At 36.1% G+C, this 16,819-nt stretch overlaps 2 protein-coding genes across 2 annotated transcripts; both read left to right on the top strand.

Moving 5' to 3' along the window:
- The first annotated feature begins 1,913 nt into the window (after positions 1–1,913).
- Positions 1,914–7,569, top strand: ppp1r7 (protein phosphatase 1, regulatory (inhibitor) subunit 7). Its single transcript, XM_087811605.1, has 10 exons — positions 1,914–2,006; positions 3,324–3,419; positions 3,557–3,612; positions 4,741–4,806; positions 4,927–5,057; positions 5,187–5,349; positions 5,426–5,542; positions 5,620–5,724; positions 5,802–5,888; positions 7,170–7,569. The coding sequence occupies exons 1-10, from the start codon at positions 1,967–1,969 to the stop codon at positions 7,344–7,346; spliced, it is 1,038 nt and encodes a 345-aa protein (XP_087667731.1). The 5' UTR covers positions 1,914–1,966; the 3' UTR covers positions 7,347–7,569.
- Positions 7,570–9,149: 1,580 nt separating this feature from the next.
- On the top strand, positions 9,150–16,449 carry ubxn7 (UBX domain protein 7). Its single transcript, XM_087811387.1, has 11 exons — positions 9,150–9,270; positions 11,297–11,450; positions 11,535–11,599; positions 11,681–11,746; positions 11,846–11,958; positions 12,411–12,557; positions 13,826–13,916; positions 14,025–14,155; positions 14,219–14,702; positions 15,144–15,223; positions 15,358–16,449. The coding sequence occupies exons 1-11, from the start codon at positions 9,165–9,167 to the stop codon at positions 15,517–15,519; spliced, it is 1,599 nt and encodes a 532-aa protein (XP_087667513.1). The 5' UTR covers positions 9,150–9,164; the 3' UTR covers positions 15,520–16,449.
- Positions 16,450–16,819: the final 370 nt, after the last annotated feature.

Genomic DNA, 16,819 nt, shown 5'->3' with positions numbered 1-16,819 from the left:
CTGTGCCATTCCATTATGTTAAGAGTTGGGTTTTTTTGTCTTTAAAGACAGCGATTGTGTGTTTGTTAAAGCTTTTAATAAGTTATTTCCAACAGAAGCTATTGGAGCAAAAGACGTCCGGAAATGATCCCGAACATATTTAACGTTTAATGATGATCAGTCTGGTGGAGGCACAGTTGGAGGAAATTTTGGCTCTGAAATAAGAATAACAATAAAATCAACAGAAAAAACAATGACAAGCATAATGAATAAAAATTCATACAATAACTTGCAGATATTTATCATTGAACTCAATTATATGCATTTATTAAAAAAAAAAGGGAATGAATACAGATTAAATAAATGAGAAAAATGTGTGAATAAATAAATATAGCAAACTATAATTTCATAATAATTAAAAATTAAGAATAGTTAAAACAATAAATACATTTTGTAGAGAAAACAAAGTATAACACAAAAAACATCAATTCATTTTTTTAATACTGCCATGGGAAAATAAGGTTTTAAAAAGTATTGATAATGAAAAGGAAAAATAAAAGAGAAGTTTTTTTTATATACAATTTACATAAACTGCATGATTACAGATATTGTACAAGTCTGGAAAAGTCAAGAATGCAAATACCACAATCACACATTGTAATATAAGATAAGATAAATGTCCCACTGAAAGAGGCTGTGGAGTCCCATGTGATGGATGTATTGGGGGCCCCAGAGTGCCATGAGCTTAAATGGTTTGTTGAATTGTGGAACATGTTTCAGGACCAGAGGTGAGATATCCTTCCAGGCTGTTGCTCCTAAGCTTTGGAACGATCATCCTCTCCCTCTGTGTTTGATGGATCTACTGACTCCTTCAAGAAACATCCCAAGACAATTTTATTCTTGCAGGCTTTTCCTTGATATTCTGAGACTCTTGTTTTTTTTTCGGTTTTGTTTTGACCTTTTAAGTATTTATTTTATTTATTTTTTAATTATTATTGTTTAAGCGCTTTGTGACCCTGGTCTGGAACAGCGCTCTATAAAAACGAATTACTTACTTACATTTACTTCTAACGTCATGCAAGAATTTAGCGTTCCCTTGATACGTAGCTTAATGTGACAACATTTTATCACTAATGATATGACTTGATGATGATGTCATCTGTTTAAAAGATAACACTTGGAACAGATTATACTTTGCTTTACACTGATATCAAATGTTTATGATTTATCGTTGTGGCATTTCTTAACTGATATAAAATATTTTGAAGTATAAACTTCAATTCCCCAATAAGTTCCCCAAATGTGTGACAGATATTTCGTTTATTTCATATTAATTAAAAAAAATTCTGGAAGACATTTTACAATCTATAAATACAAAAATAAGACAAAATAAAAAGGTAAAAATCATTTTGAATAAAACGTTCACAAAATATTGGTACTTATTCATATTAAAAAAAAAATTAGGCAAGCTTGAATGTTTAGAAAAGTTAAAAGACTAAATTAATTCCAGCACTTTTAAATCACTATGATTATATTGGACTTTTTAAATCCAAGAATCTAGTTTGTAGGATTTCTTCTTGTTAAATATTCAACTTCACTTTTAAAAGGGATAAAGGCGAAATAAGTGCAGGACAATGGGAATCTCCACAAAGATATAAACCAGATCATGATCGGTGTTTAGTTAATTAGAAAAACAATAACTATCAACTGATTTAATTGAGTCTAATTCAATAGTTCTACAGGGTAGAAGGTTTATTTTCCAATAATTAAAGTAACTATAGATCTATAGGCAAGTATTTTGTAAAATACTTGTTAATTTTTTTATTATATTTTAATAATCACAACATTGAAATCATTGTTCATGACGAGCAGTTTTAGTTCTCCTAACGCTTCTGACATTTGTGTTTGCGACTCTACCTAGTGGTTGACGGCGGTACGTGCTTCCACGCGATTGGCCGAGCGGTTGCCAGGAGTGTTTACAGCTAACATGGCTTCCCTTACTGTTGGAGAGCTCCAAGAAATGGAAGGTGGGTGCATTTGTAAACACAAGGTGCCCGCGTATTCGTAACGGTGGCTCGTGTAGTGGCCATAATGGAGAATGTGTTTGTATGGTCGTACGTGTTTGCACCGACTGCTACCTTCTGTTACTAAGCAGACATGCGCTTGCGACTTGATAAGCTAACTAGCTAATAGCAACCATGACGATACTGTTGTGATGAGTTCAGTAGAATAGATCTTTGAACGCGTGTTCCTGTTATTATTGTCGCCTTTATTGTCTACAGCCCAGAATATTCGGGGGTTCTTTAGAGGCAGTGAAAGTGGTGCTAGCAGTGGCTGGTTAATGTCATAATACCAAGTGAAAGAAAGAAAATAATAAAGGACAGGTCACGTATTCAGCCTCATTTGTCCAGATTTCAATGATAAAAGTGTGTGAACGTGGTAGATTTAAGCCTATTTATTCTATGAAAGTATTACTCAACCTGGGAAGTAAACTTCTATGACTGTGACATCGCTATAGACAATTTAAGGGCTAGTCTAGTCAATTACAAACCGAACATTCGCACACTATATATTGTATACAGCTTGCTTTAAAAATCATGAACAAGTAACAACTTGTTGTTTAAACTAGGTTCCACATTGGAAAAGGCTGAAATCTTTTTCACTGAATATTTTTTTACAAGATTGATGAAAACAGAATAGTCAATTATATTTGAGTTACATAATCTGAAAATATCTAATAAAGGGACCACATGCGGCACTTTGACTGTATTTATCCAGCCCTTGAGGTTGAAGATCATGTAGAAACTAGTAATTAAGTTCAAAAGTGGAGGATTTTGTCATTTCTGTCAGTTTTAATTGCAACTGAAAAATATTTACTAAATATTTTAGTAAATATTGAAAAGTAAAGTAATGTAAAATATGAATAAAAGGAATACATCACCAAGCAACTCTGTATAATATTTTAAACTACTGAATAATGATCCTTACTTACTGGGCCCAAATAGGTAGAACTTTATTGATCCCTTAGGAGGTCTCCTTCGGGAAATGTATGTATGAGCTAAAAAGTTGTATGGAGGAAGTAGTCACTGTGATCAAAATATAATGACTACAAGAAGCATGAAGTAAATTGAAGATGTTCAAACCTGAATTATAAAAACCTCTTACTATTCAATAGTTATTTATGATAATACCAACCGTTTTGTGATGGTTGTGAGCACTAATGGACCGGATGCCACCTTTGACATTGTCTTGTTGAGCTCAGTGCTTGGTATCATCTTACACAAGCATCAGCTTAACTTGTTGCTTTGTCAATGACAATAATCAGCCTCTCTCCTCTGCTGCAGTGGATCGGAGGGGTGAGTCTGAAGAGTCTGGGGATGATGAAGCAAGGAGGAAGAGTATCAATGGCGACATGGATCCCAATCAAGCTACCTCCGCAAGTATGACAACCTCTAAGGATGGCTATATAGCTCAATAATCAAAGCTTCATTGTTCATTTCTATATGTTAATATTTTAAAAGAAATGTGACGATTTATTTAAATTATGTCATTGCTTTGATTTTTGTCTCATTTTAAGGTAAAGAAGAGTCCCCTGTTGACATGGACACAATAACTTTGGACCCCGAAGAAGAGGTACAATGCCTTTTTAGTAGATATGGAAGATTGTTTATCCAGAAAAGTACAGAGACGAAGCACACCTGCCAGTGGCCCTATTTAATATGGCATTAAATCAAAATTAAATCAATAAATATTACAGCTTCCATAATTCAAATAGTGTATTGCTCACTGCAAATATATAGCACGTGGATGTTACACCCAGCGACTGTTGGCACTGTAGATAGATAGATAGATAGATAGATAGTTAGAACTTTATTGATCTGTTGTTTTTCCAATTAGCACACAGAAATACAGACGATTATTCATAAAAGTAAAAATAAGAACAAGAACAAAGTTTCTATAAAAAGAAAGAACAAGATGCCACAATCTAAAGATAAAGAACATAGATCAAAGAAAAATAACAAAGACAAAGGATACAAAGATTAACATAGAACAGAATGTCAAGATACTTTCGCTCCACTTCTGCCCCCAAACTCAGAATTATGCAAACTAATAGAAAGAGAAATGAATGAGTCGCTGAGTCTATTCGTTTTGCATCATGGAAGGAGCATTCATGCTCCATCTGCTTCTCTACTCACTGATGACAGTGTTCAGAGGATGATTGTCATCATCCATGATGGACAGTAGTTTGTCCAGTGATCTCTTCTCTGCAACTGTCACCAGTGAGTCCAGCTTCAACCACAGAGCCAGCCTTTCTGATCAACCTGTCCAACCTGTTGACCTGTAGCTTTCCCTTGTCCTTTTTATCTCTGTTCTCTTTAAACCATGTTAATAAAGAATAAAATCAAAGTTATATAAAAATGTGAATAATTTATGTCATTAAAATTAAAATTAGACAATTCTCACTGTCCTGTTGGTTTCATGGAAATATTTTTCAAGCTAAATCACATATACAAACAATTGCCAAACTCCTTTTGAAGTCTTGCTGTAGACCAAATAAGAGCCTTTCTAGAAACAATAAATGCTACATCTGGCACTCTGGCACAGAGATTTTTAACATTGCAGTTACACTTTCCTGACACTGGACAGAGCCAGAAAAAATATAATTGAACTTGCTTAGCTTAGTCCCGCTTTAATATTATATTTTACATTTAGTTTTGTTTGTGCAAAATATGTGTAATCTTATTTATTTATTTTTCTCAGGATGTTGATTTAGTTCATTGTCGTATCGGAAAGATTGAAGGTTTGGAGGTGCTACAGAAAGCTAAAGTAAGTACATCTTTATCAGTGAATATATGCATTTTCATTAGATATGTCATGATTACAGATTTCCTTGCTGAGGTTGAAATGTTCAATTTATTATGATAATCGCAAAATCCTTCTTTCCAGACCCTCTCCTTACGACAGAATCTAATAAAAAAGATAGAGAACCTTGAAAGTTTAAGTACCCTGCGAGAATTAGATCTTTACGACAATCAGATCCGGAAACTTGAGAACCTGCAAATGCTGACACAGATGGAGTAAGTTGAACGCATTTACATTCATTTGTTTAATATTTAATGTTTTAATTTCACAATACAGTGAGGAAGAAAATATTTCATTTAAACACTAAAACCCTTGTTTTAATGGGACTTTTGACTGCTTACCAGGCAGCTGGATGTTTCCTTTAACATCCTGAGGAAGGTGGAAGGTTTGGAGCAGATGCCTCAGATGAAGAAATTATTTTTGCTTCACAACAAAATTGGTTCCATCGCAAACTTGGACCACCTAACAATTTTGGAAATGCTGGAGCTGGGTTCCAACCGAATCAGGGTATACTCTTGAACTAGTTTGATGAATCTTCCTCTTTGATTTAACTGCATATTTATAACTATTTTTTCTGCCACAGGTAATCGAGAACCTTGACGCACTTTCATCTTTGCAAAGTTTATACCTTGGCACGAATAAAATAACAAAGCTTCAGAATCTGGATGGTTTGCATAACTTGACAGTTCTAAGCATCCAGGTATGTGGTCATAAGAAGTCTCTCAAACATAAATATGAAAATTAAAATTTTTTCAACTACATGTTTCTTTTTCCTAGAGTAATCGTCTAACAAGGATCGAGGGGCTAGACAATCTGGTAAACCTGAGAGAGCTCTATCTCAGTCACAATGGCATAGAGGTCATTGAGGGTTTGCAAAACAACGTGAGTTTCTATATCATTCACAAAATGTTGTATGTTCAAGACTGCGTTTGTCTTAGCACACTTGTTCTTGCTCTCAGAAAAAGCTCACAACTCTGGACATTGCAGCAAATAGAGTGAAGAAAATTGAAAACATTAACCACTTGACAGACCTGCAGGAGTTCTGGGTAAGTTAACATATCAAAAATTACTTAATTTTTAAATAATGTTCATTACCTGATAAATTGGTATATATTGTATCCCTTTACATGTATCACTGCCACACTGTAGTATGATTTAGAAGAGCCTAAGCTGTGTTTTCAAGAACGTCAACACGATCCCATTAGTTGTCATGGTAGGTCCTTACATCCCGTCTAGCTGCTTCTGGACATATCGTCTCTGAGGAGAGAAAGAAATGATTCCTCGTCCATGGTCTAATAATTTGAATTGATTTTTTTCATATTGTGTGTATTTTTAACTTTGTATAGTTTTGTTGTTGAAGCACATTGTGACCCTGGTCTGTGAAAGACACTTTACAAATAAAACTTACTTGCTTACTTACATATTTTATTTAACTCCACATAGATTTGTGCACTCACTCCGGGCCAATCAGCATAAGCTGGCGCCCTATTTGGTCGTGTATAGTGTCCCTAACCAAGGGTACAAAGGTTTGCTCTTGGTCGGCGTTGTTGATGCCCTTATATGGACGAACCTACCTGTACTGCTCAGTAAAAATTCACCACTAATTTTATTGACTTATCAATCACACCGACCTTGGTTTGAATGTAATTTGGAGCACAACCTGACTCAGTATCTTAGCTTAATAGACTAAGGGACTCATTCATTCCTCGTACTATTAGATTGTATAATTCTGAGTTTGGGGTATCATGTAAGTATCATGACATTCTATTCTATGTTAATCTTTGTATCCTTTGTCTTTGATCTATGTTCTTCATCTTTAGACTTAGATTGTTTCATCTGTTGTACTTTATTTTTCTAGAAACTTTGTTCTTGTTCTTATTTTTATTTTTATGAATTATCGTTTGTATTGCTGTGTATTGCTAATTGGAAAAACAATTTCCCTAAGGAGACCTCCTAAGGGATGAATAAAGTTCTATCTATCTATCTATCTATCTATCTAACCGTCAACTGAAATCACACACTAAGTTGTGTGTCTCAGGTCAAGGTGACTCGGAGGCCCTTAAACAAATGTGTTTGTGGTATATCTTGTGTTGCTTCTGCGTCAAGGGGAACAACCTCTGCCACTGCATAGATAACACAAGGGTTAAAATAAGAGGAACTGTGGAACCAGCTTTCTTTGAGGCATAAAACTTAAAATAACTGAACTAGTAGCGGACGGGTTATCATTTTCTATCGTTATGATGATGGAACCTTTAAGCAACCGATTTTTTTTTTTGTATTTCTAAAGTTTCAGTACTGTTGTTTACAATAAATCAAAATCCCTACAGATGAACGACAACCAGATAGAGAATTGGACCGATCTGGACGAGTTGAAGAATTCCAAGTCCTTGGAGACGGTGTACTTGGAAAGAAACCCCCTGCAAAAGGATCCACAGTACCGGCGGAAGATCATGCTCGCGCTGCCCACTGTACGCCAAATCGATGCTACCTACATCCGCTTCTAAACGGCAGCACTGCTGTAAAATACCCGACACGGTGTTCCCGCTCGCCTGCGCAGTGACTAACAAGACTTCACTTTGGACACATTGAGAAATGCATTCCAACATCCAAACAAACGCCGCACTCAACATACATGTATGCATGTATGCACTCATTCACATGTTGGATCTATGCGATTGTATCTTAGCTTATTTATTTATAAGGCTGGATATAAAGTATAAAACATCACTCATTGTCACCTTTCTTTCACAGTTTTTTATGATTTTGCATGTGGGGAAAGTGTAATATGTGACACATATCATATTTAATAGGCACTGTTCTAAGAAGGGAAGCAGGGATGTACTATTTGAAGGACTGTTTTTTACCGTGATGAACACAAAATCCATGCTAGTCACATAGTGTCTATTAAAAGAATTCTCAAAAAGTTCTCATCTCCAAAAAATAAGTCATAGCCCATGGTTTTCACCTTTCATACTTTCAACATTGCTCAATTTGGCTTCACTTGCATGCCCTTTTTAGAGGGGATATAAAAGGTTTGAAGTCAACTACTCACTCCAAACTGTATGTTTACAATAAACAAGAGACATATGAGCAGGTGCAGTTCACAGCCACCTCATTTTACTTGATGAAGTTTTGCAGTAAAATAAAGCTCATTGGGGTGTAAAGCTTATATTTGGGTTTTTATAAATGATGGAATTTATTGTTTTTCAGATTTGTTTAAGCCCATTTGCTGTAAGTAAGTTTTATTCAAGGATGCCGTTTTTATGCTTTTATTGTAAACTTAAATCCCCCGAAAATGTGTTTTTTGCTCCTTGATATGCTTTTACCTATATACCATCCAGATGCCGTACTGGGGAATGATATTTTCTGTACAGTAAAACAGAATATGCATTATTTTGAATCTGGCTCTGTCCTCAGGGCTGAATGTCACATGTTGACAAAAAGCTTTTTTTTTAATATATGTGCTATGTCCAGCTGTTTCCTTTTTTGCTTTTTATTCATTGACGAACGTTCTCAAATACTCTTTAAAAGTATTGATTTTATATTTGACTTCCCCTTTTGAAAGAATCTGAAAATTTGTTTTTATATTTTACAAAATGTGTTGAAATATTGAACATTTTATTTGCATAGTTTCATCTAATGCAATAGGCTGATTCTAATTTGTTTAATGTGTTATTGATTTACTTAACAATTTAGAAAATGTAACCTTTAATCAGTTGTAAACTATTTGATGATGTGAAAGTCAGGTGTCATAATTACATATGGTATTTCCAGTAAAAGTAAACCATTTGCATTATTTTCCTTCCAATGTAATATACGGAATAATTTGATGAATTAAATTACAGCAGTTGTTTAAAGAGCGAGTGCTTTGATTGTTTTTTTGTTTTTTTAAAATCAAAATAAGTATGGTCTTGGTTTAAAACATTGTATCTTACAAAAGAATAAAATATAAAGAAATTCTGTGTTTTTAATAGTTGTCATTTAAAAGGCCGTGTTACAGAAACACGGGAAAACAGGGGCAAGGTTATTACATTAGAATAAGCCATTCATGGACAGAATTGTATTGTTTTATTATTTCTGACAAAGGGTGTATTCTGCAGGTTCGATTTGCCCTTTGACGTAATAATAAATGTTCAATTTTTAATTCAATCAAAGGTAACCTTTAATACATAAACGATTTGAGACAGTACTATATAAGCTCTCCAAATGCAAATAGAATTGCGAGTAGCGTCTGTGACGTAGAAGACTTCAACACCCAGAAGGCCATTTGACGTGCGTAGTTCGAATCGCGCCAGTCAGTCAAAAAAAGGACGACGTCGCGCATGCGCCAATTTTATGTTGTTGTTTGTGGCGGTAAGATGGCGGCGCTCGGAGACACCTCGGCTACGGGGGGGAATGGGTTAATACAACAATTTACAGCAATAACAGGTAAAATAATATTTTATACAACGTTTGGGAATAAAGTGTAGTTTGGGGGTATTGTGCGTGTAATGGCGTGGTACTTATTAAAACAGGAAATCACTGCGCAGAAAAGAAAACTGTCTGTGGTGTGCTAGAAGAAGAGCCTTTTAACTGCTACAGTCAAGAAAAAAATGGATAACGGTGGATCCTAGGGCCTTTAGAATTCAGTGTTGTGTGTTGATGCTTTACAGAAACGTGTGTAGATGCCGACATGGTCCTAAGTATTCGCAATTCCCCATCAAATGTGTCATTAACTCCGTGTTGCATCGCCTGTTGTCTAATAATGTGCAATGGACGGCCATCGTCTTCATCACCAGCCAGGATTCTGCTCTTTCTGTCATGTTCAGCACAAGCGGTTTCGTTAACACTTGTTAGTACTCACAGGATGCAGTTGACATCTGGCCACTGTTTTGGAATTATGTGTTTAAATGTTTAAGCATGTTTTGAAATGTTACTTTGAAGTTATTTCGCTACGATACGGGAAAAAAAAAAAATTCCGGGGTTGTTGCTCAGACTCACAAAGTGAGGTGAGCATGCGCAGTAGACGGACGAGCAAGTTTGCACACGGTCCAACCACAATTCAAAAGTTCATCAAGAAGTACATGTTCGGTTTTAGCTTTTTACTCCACGATAATAACTAGTATAACAACAGTATAGTGTCGCGTTATAAATGCATCATTTGTTTTTGTTTTTTTTATTATCAATGATCGAGAGTAGGGAAACCACGAGGCTGAAATATCTTGACAGAAGATTACCACGTAATAACGGACACTTCTACGTCATCTTTTATCCGTGCTCGACAACGGCGGAACCAGATTAGTTAACATGTCTCACTAACTGTTCTAAATATACGTAGAGCCTGATAACTTTCACGGTTTGCTGATATGCCCATGACGCACTTATAGGAGTCATTGATGAGTAGATTGATAAATTGTTTCCAGCTTTTGTGGTTAAATTAAAGACAGTAGAGATAGTTGACAACTATAAGTACCTCAGTGTGTGGCTGGACAGTAAACTGGACTGGTCCTGCAACACAGACCATGTGTATAAGAAAGTTCAGAGTATACTTTCTGAGGAGGCTGTGATCATTTAACATCTGCAGGAAACTCCTCTGCATGTTCTACCAGTCTGTGGTTGGCATGAAGCTGGACTCACTGGTGACAGTTGCAGAGATGAGATCACTGGACAAACTACTGTCCATCATGGATGATGACAGTCATCCTCTGAACACTGTCATCAGAGAGCAGAGAAGCAGATGATGTGCATGAATGCTTCTTCCCATGATGCAAAACGAATAGACTCAGGGACTCATTCATTCTATTAGATTGGCAGGCTATATTAATATTATATTTTATAATAATATAATATTGATATTAAGTGGCTATTAAGATTGTTTAATTCTGAGTTTGGGGGCAGGACTGGAGCAAAAAGATGATGGTATTCTATGTTAATCCTTGTATCCTTTGTCTTTGTTATTTTTCTTTGATCTATGTTCTTTATCTTTAGACTCAGATTGTGTCATCTTGTTCTTTCTTTTATGGAAACATTTTGTTCTTGTTCTTATTTTTTTTTTGTTTAATCTATCGTCTGTGTGCTGGCTGAAAAACAATTTCCAGAAGGAGTTTGATATATGTATGAATATGTTGGATTTCCTATAAATTGTTCCATTGCATATATCGTAATAAGTCAGACATGCTATAACCCACATTAGCTGTTTGATAGATAGAACTTTTTGATATTGTTTTTCCAATTATTCGATAATTCATAAAAATAAGAACAAGAACAAAGTTTCTATAAAAAGAAAGAACAAGATGTCACAATCTAAGTCTAAAGATAAAGAACATAAATAAAAGAAAAATGACAAATACAAAGGACACAAAGATTAAAATAGAATAGAATGTCATGATACGTACGTACTGAACCTATGCATCTGTGACGCAAGGTTATTTTCCAAGACAACTATTCAACATGAATTCTAATGTCCCTCTGATAGGAGTCACAGAAAGTGTAGGAAAACATATGCTAGAAGCATGCAACAACAACCTGGAAATGGCAGTCACCATGTTCCTGGACGGAGGTGGGATTGCAGAAGAGCCCAGTACCAGTTCCAGTTCTGTGGCTTCCAGCAGCAGAGCTCCCCCTGAAGAGTAAGTTATACCTTAAAAAAATGTTTTCTATTCGTCATTCGTTTTTATTAGAGAAGTTGTGAAGCTCAAACTAATCTTGTGCAGTGAAGTTCGAGCACCAATTCCTCAGAAGCAAGAGATACTTGTCGAGCCAGAACCTATGTTTGGAGGTATGATTGACTTCTGCTTATTTGTTTTCTCAATATGGTTTATTCATAATGTGATTGTTTTCATTTCTGTTTTACATGAAGTGCCTAAACGGAGAAGACCAGCTAGATCAATATTTGATGGCTTTAGAGACTTCCAAACCGAGACAAGTAAGACCTATACTTAAAAACAATATTTAATGCATAGAAGGTGTGTTAAATTGATCATTTCTGATTACAAATATGAATCTCCTCATTTTCTCTTCCTAGTCCGTCAAGAACAGGAGCTGCGGAATGGAGGTGCAGTGGATAAAAAACTAAGTACTCTTGCAGATCTATTTCGGCCTCCGATTGAACTCATGCACAAAGGCAGCTTTGAAACGGTGAGAAGTCACTTAGGACCACTTGTGTCTACTCCGGTTTTACACCAGCTGAGCTCTGAAAGAAACATCACATCATGACTCACAGTCAATGATATTAACCCAGATGGAGCTAGAGATGCGAAAGCAGAAATTCCTGTTTCTCAAAATGTGAAGTGAAAAAAAAGGTTTTCTGCCTTAATTTTTGAAACATAGATCTTTATAATATAGGTATGTGAAGTGGATGAAAAAGACTAATGGTATGCTCGTACATAATCTCAAAACAAAGAATAAACTAGTTGCAGACATTTGACACACGCCTTTTTTTTAAATTTTATTTCCATTTATCCCCTGATAGCAATAGAAGAAAGACTTGCCAACCATTATGTTGAGAATAAATGACTTAATTGGTCAAAAACTGTACACTTGTATTTTTTTTTCCAGTTATTAACAGTTTTTAAAATATTTAATTTCAGGCAAAAGACTGTGGCCAAATGGAAAACAAGTGGCTAATGATCAATATTCAAAACGTTCAAGACTTTGCCTGCCAATGCCTGAACAGAGATGTGTGGAGCAACGATGGCGTTAAGAACATCATCAGGGAACACTTTATTTTTTGGCAGGTAGGAAATGAATCAAATTTGATGCTTTACATTCTGTGTTTATGTTGACATTTGGGATTACAAAAAGTCTTGTGTTGATATAGGCAAATGTTTTCTTGGATCATTTGGCAAAACTACTTGGAATACTTTTTTACAAATGATCCAAAACAGACATTTTTAGTCACCCATGGAACATACAGTTCTGTAAAACATTTAAATGAGTCGAAATCCTTGATTGTGATTTGTCTTTGATACTTACTTGCCATTCAATTACCCTCCCCTGTCTGTGCGCTCTCAGTCCTAGCAATATGAGCTGTTGAACTTGAACTTTCAAGATGCCAATTAGGGCTGAACGATTTATCGCATTTGCGCTATAATCGCGAAAAAAAAAATGCGATTATTATAACGCAAAGGTTGCGATTTTATTTAATATAATCATTTAATTTTTCAGCCGCCAAAATAACTTGCGAGTGGCGCTTAGCGCAGCCGAGTAGAAGCGGAGAGAGAAGTTTTAAGAAGTTGATCAGTGACAGAAGCTGAAGAGCAGCAGTAAGAAACAGAATAATGTGTTTTCAACAACTTTTCATCCTGACATCGGTTTGTACATTTAAATCGAAGACGTGAGTCTGCCGACATGTCTGTTTGTCACACTGCTCTCATCTTTGCCTGTGCTTGCGCCCGCCAAGCGCCACCAGCGTTTTTGTGTGTGCTCATGAAAGTTACCTTGTACAATCACACATTTTAAATTGTGTAAATTATACAAATACAAGAGAAACTGTGCAAATGTGCAGTAAAAAAGTAGAATAACTGAATGACTTTTCTTTACTCTGCACTAAAGTTAGTGTGATTTATTGTTGACTAATATAAATGCTTACATTACACTTTTAGCACGTTTGGCAGGAGGTTTTAGTATTTGCAGTGAATATGTTATGTTTGTTTACAAGTGTAATTAAATTAACCTTCTCTATTTTTTTTTGTTTAATTTTCCTTTATCATAAAAATGGCTTAATAACTTTATCTTAACAATCGCAAAAATACGTTTTACTGTAAAGGTAATCATTTATTGTATTGCATTAAAAAAAGTACATTGAAAAATAATCGCATAAATAATCTCAATTATATTTTTTTCAAAAATCATTCAGCCCTAATAATGCCAATGAATACAACCTTAAATAAATGGTAACATGGCAGGCCTGGTGCACAGTTAAACCAATCAGATGTCTAGCTGACAATCAATTGATTATAGTTTATTTTAAACTTTTTCATTCATTGTATATTTATGATGATAGGTTTACCATGACAGTGAAGAAGGACAACGATACATTCAGTTCTATAAGCTGAACAAGTTTCCATACATTTCCATCCTGGATCCTCGAACAGGTTTGTGTTTTCAATTGTAAACCAAGATGAATACAACCTAATTTCATATTGATTGTATGACAAAAGGGTTGTAATCTATTTATTCGTCAAAATGTTTGCCGTCTTCAGGACAGAAGATGGTGGAGTGGAACCAGTTGGATGTGTCGTCCTTTTTGGAGCAAGTATCTGGCTTCCTGGCGGAGCACGGGCAGCTGGATGGACCGTCCTGTCATGCACCCCCCGCCAAGAGAGCTCGATCTGTAGGTTTTTAGTTTCATTTTGAATTGGCTTTATTTGTCTCTTTAAACACTATGTGTTCATAGGAGAGTCTGATTGATGCCAGTGAAGACAGTCAGCTGGAGGCAGCTATCAGAGCCTCGCTACAGGAAACGCACTATGAGTCCTCAAACCTCCCTGAAATTCCCGATTCCCCTCGATCCGAAGAGGACTCGGATGCAGAGCCGTTCTCTGACAGTGAAGGACCCATCTCGGTCGAAGGCTCCGACAGCGAATCGCCAGAACCCTTGGAAGAGAAAAAGCATCCGGTGGCCTCTGCGGCCTCGGCAGCTCAGCAGCGGCTTCACCCCGACAGTTCGTCGTCTTGTCATAGAAAGTCTCCGTTTAAAGAAAACAACCACAGTTATAAGAAGGAGGAGAGCAAAAAGAACCATCTGGAGCCCACCGCTGCCACTCACCATCCAGAGCCTGTAGCAGAATCCCAAGGCAATTCTTGTCCACCTGCAACTGAAAGACCTTCAACGTCCATCACTGCCAACACGTGTGAGCTTCACTGCCCTGATGACAATGGTACGCCTACACACAGCAAATTAAAGAAAAATAAATCTCATTGATTATCACTTAAGTTCAAAGTCTTGATATTTGCAGAATAACATTTGTAGAGTCTTAAAGATGAGGTGGGTAGATTGAGAGGAGATGGTGACTATATATAGATATAGATAGATAGATGGATAAACTTTCTATCTATATAGTTTTTTGGACTGCAACTACAACGCAAACCCCTTTTCTTTTTTTTCTTTTTTCTGATCATCGAGCGTCAAGTTTATATATCTGAAAATATAGGGTTAACATATTTCAAACTACACCAATGTTTACTCTTTCATATTATCTCAAATCTATGTTGAAATTATTTTTGTTTTTTTAACAACAATCAAAGCATCAGCAAAACATTATGACAGAATATTTTTCTAGGGCTTCTATAATAAGTAATTGTTTTTTTTTGTCCTCAAGGTCCCAAGGCCAGATTGATGCTGCGTTATCCTGATGGACAAAGAGAGCAAATATCCCTTTCTTCACAAGCAAAGCTTATGGTAAGAAAATGGTCTTGAACTCAATTTTCAACCTGGAACAGTTTCCTGGACAAACACTGGCATCAGTGAACATAATATAAATCATGTAAGCTTGCTGTTGCTGAGACTAATAACATCCTATTTTCTCCCACTAGGCGCTGGTCAGGCATGTCCAATCCAAGGGTTACCCCAATGAACAATTTGAACTAGTCACCAACTTTCCCAGAAGAAAACTTACCCACTTGGACTATGAGATCACGCTGCAGGAAGCAGGACTTTGCCCACAAGAGACTGTATTTGTGCAGGAGAGGAACTAGACCTTCAAAACACTGTTTCTCATGTGTCTTTCTGGTGGACCTCATCGCTTCACAAACCCCGGCTATGGCCTCATTCTCATCTCTCAACCGTCTGCGATGGACCTCTCTCTCTCTCTCTCTCTCTCTCTGTCTCTCTCTCTCTCTTTCTCCGTCAGTCAACGTCTCTGAGTGCAGATTACTGTGCTGGCAGCCCAATCCATTGATGCCCCGTGATCCGGCCAGTAACGGGTTGTGGATGCCATTACTCTTTACATTTTTGTACTTCGTGATATTGGTCTTCAGCAGGTTCCATTTATTTTCAGGTTTCTTGTACTGAAATAATATCTTATATTTAAGCAAATCAGCCCAAACTTGTCTGACTGCTATTTAATTACGAGGAGGGAGTTGTAAAGATTTTAACTTTCCTGAAAGAACATTGAATACCAGAGTTTATTTTCTGTTGATATTATTATTTTTCTACCCGAAATTGGGTAAACTGAGACCTTCTTTTTTTTCTTCTCTATGGAACCCAATTTCTTGTTTCACATTGTCATTTTACGAACAAATGTAACTTACTAGTGACATCTAGGATACAAAGAGGAACGATTCACACATTACACAACAAGTCAATGTGTTGAATATCTGTGATTATAAATCCAACAAGAGGGGATGGATTTGCACATTTTACTCAAGTTTCTATTGACGAGTGATCGAAGGCTGTTTTTGAGGGATTTCAACTTTTGATATAAATGAAGGATGTGCATCTCGTCATTTCGGACCTACTACTGTACGAGGGTGGCTTTGAGAGTAGGTGGCCCTTTGGTTTCCTTCCTTTTTTTTATATGCTGCCAAGAACCAAGGCTGATGTGAAATATAACCACCAAATTCAAGGGATTGCTTGTTTTTGTCTTTCTCAAGAAACACTTCAATAAATACAGAGTCTACATTGCATTTGATATAGAAATATGCATCGCTGGCTGTTCACGACTGGTAAATGTTTTCTCTCTGACCAATAAGAGCTTTATCTGGATTACCACGAATCCTATAAATTAGACCGCGATGTTATCTCTATATAAATACAAAAAAATGCATAATAAAGCGTTAGAAGTCTTCCCCATTTTTGACGCTAGATGGCAGTAATGTATCAAGAAAAATGTGTATTTTTATCTTAGTATAACTAAATCCAGTCAATCAAAATGGAGAAGCAACACACGGTGAAGATATCTTTTACAGGAGATTCTGTAACAAATGAGGGAAATGTTGATCGATGTTGTTGTAGCAATAGAAGTTTATTCAATTTGTCCTGTCCAAGCTATTCCAG

The sequence above is a fragment of the Callionymus lyra genome, chromosome 16, assembly GCF_982586985.1.
Source record: "Callionymus lyra chromosome 16, fCalLyr1.hap1.1, whole genome shotgun sequence".
Classification (NCBI taxonomy): Eukaryota; Metazoa; Chordata; class Actinopteri; order Syngnathiformes; family Callionymidae; genus Callionymus; species Callionymus lyra.
This window is presented reverse-complemented; position numbering and strand designations above follow the sequence as displayed.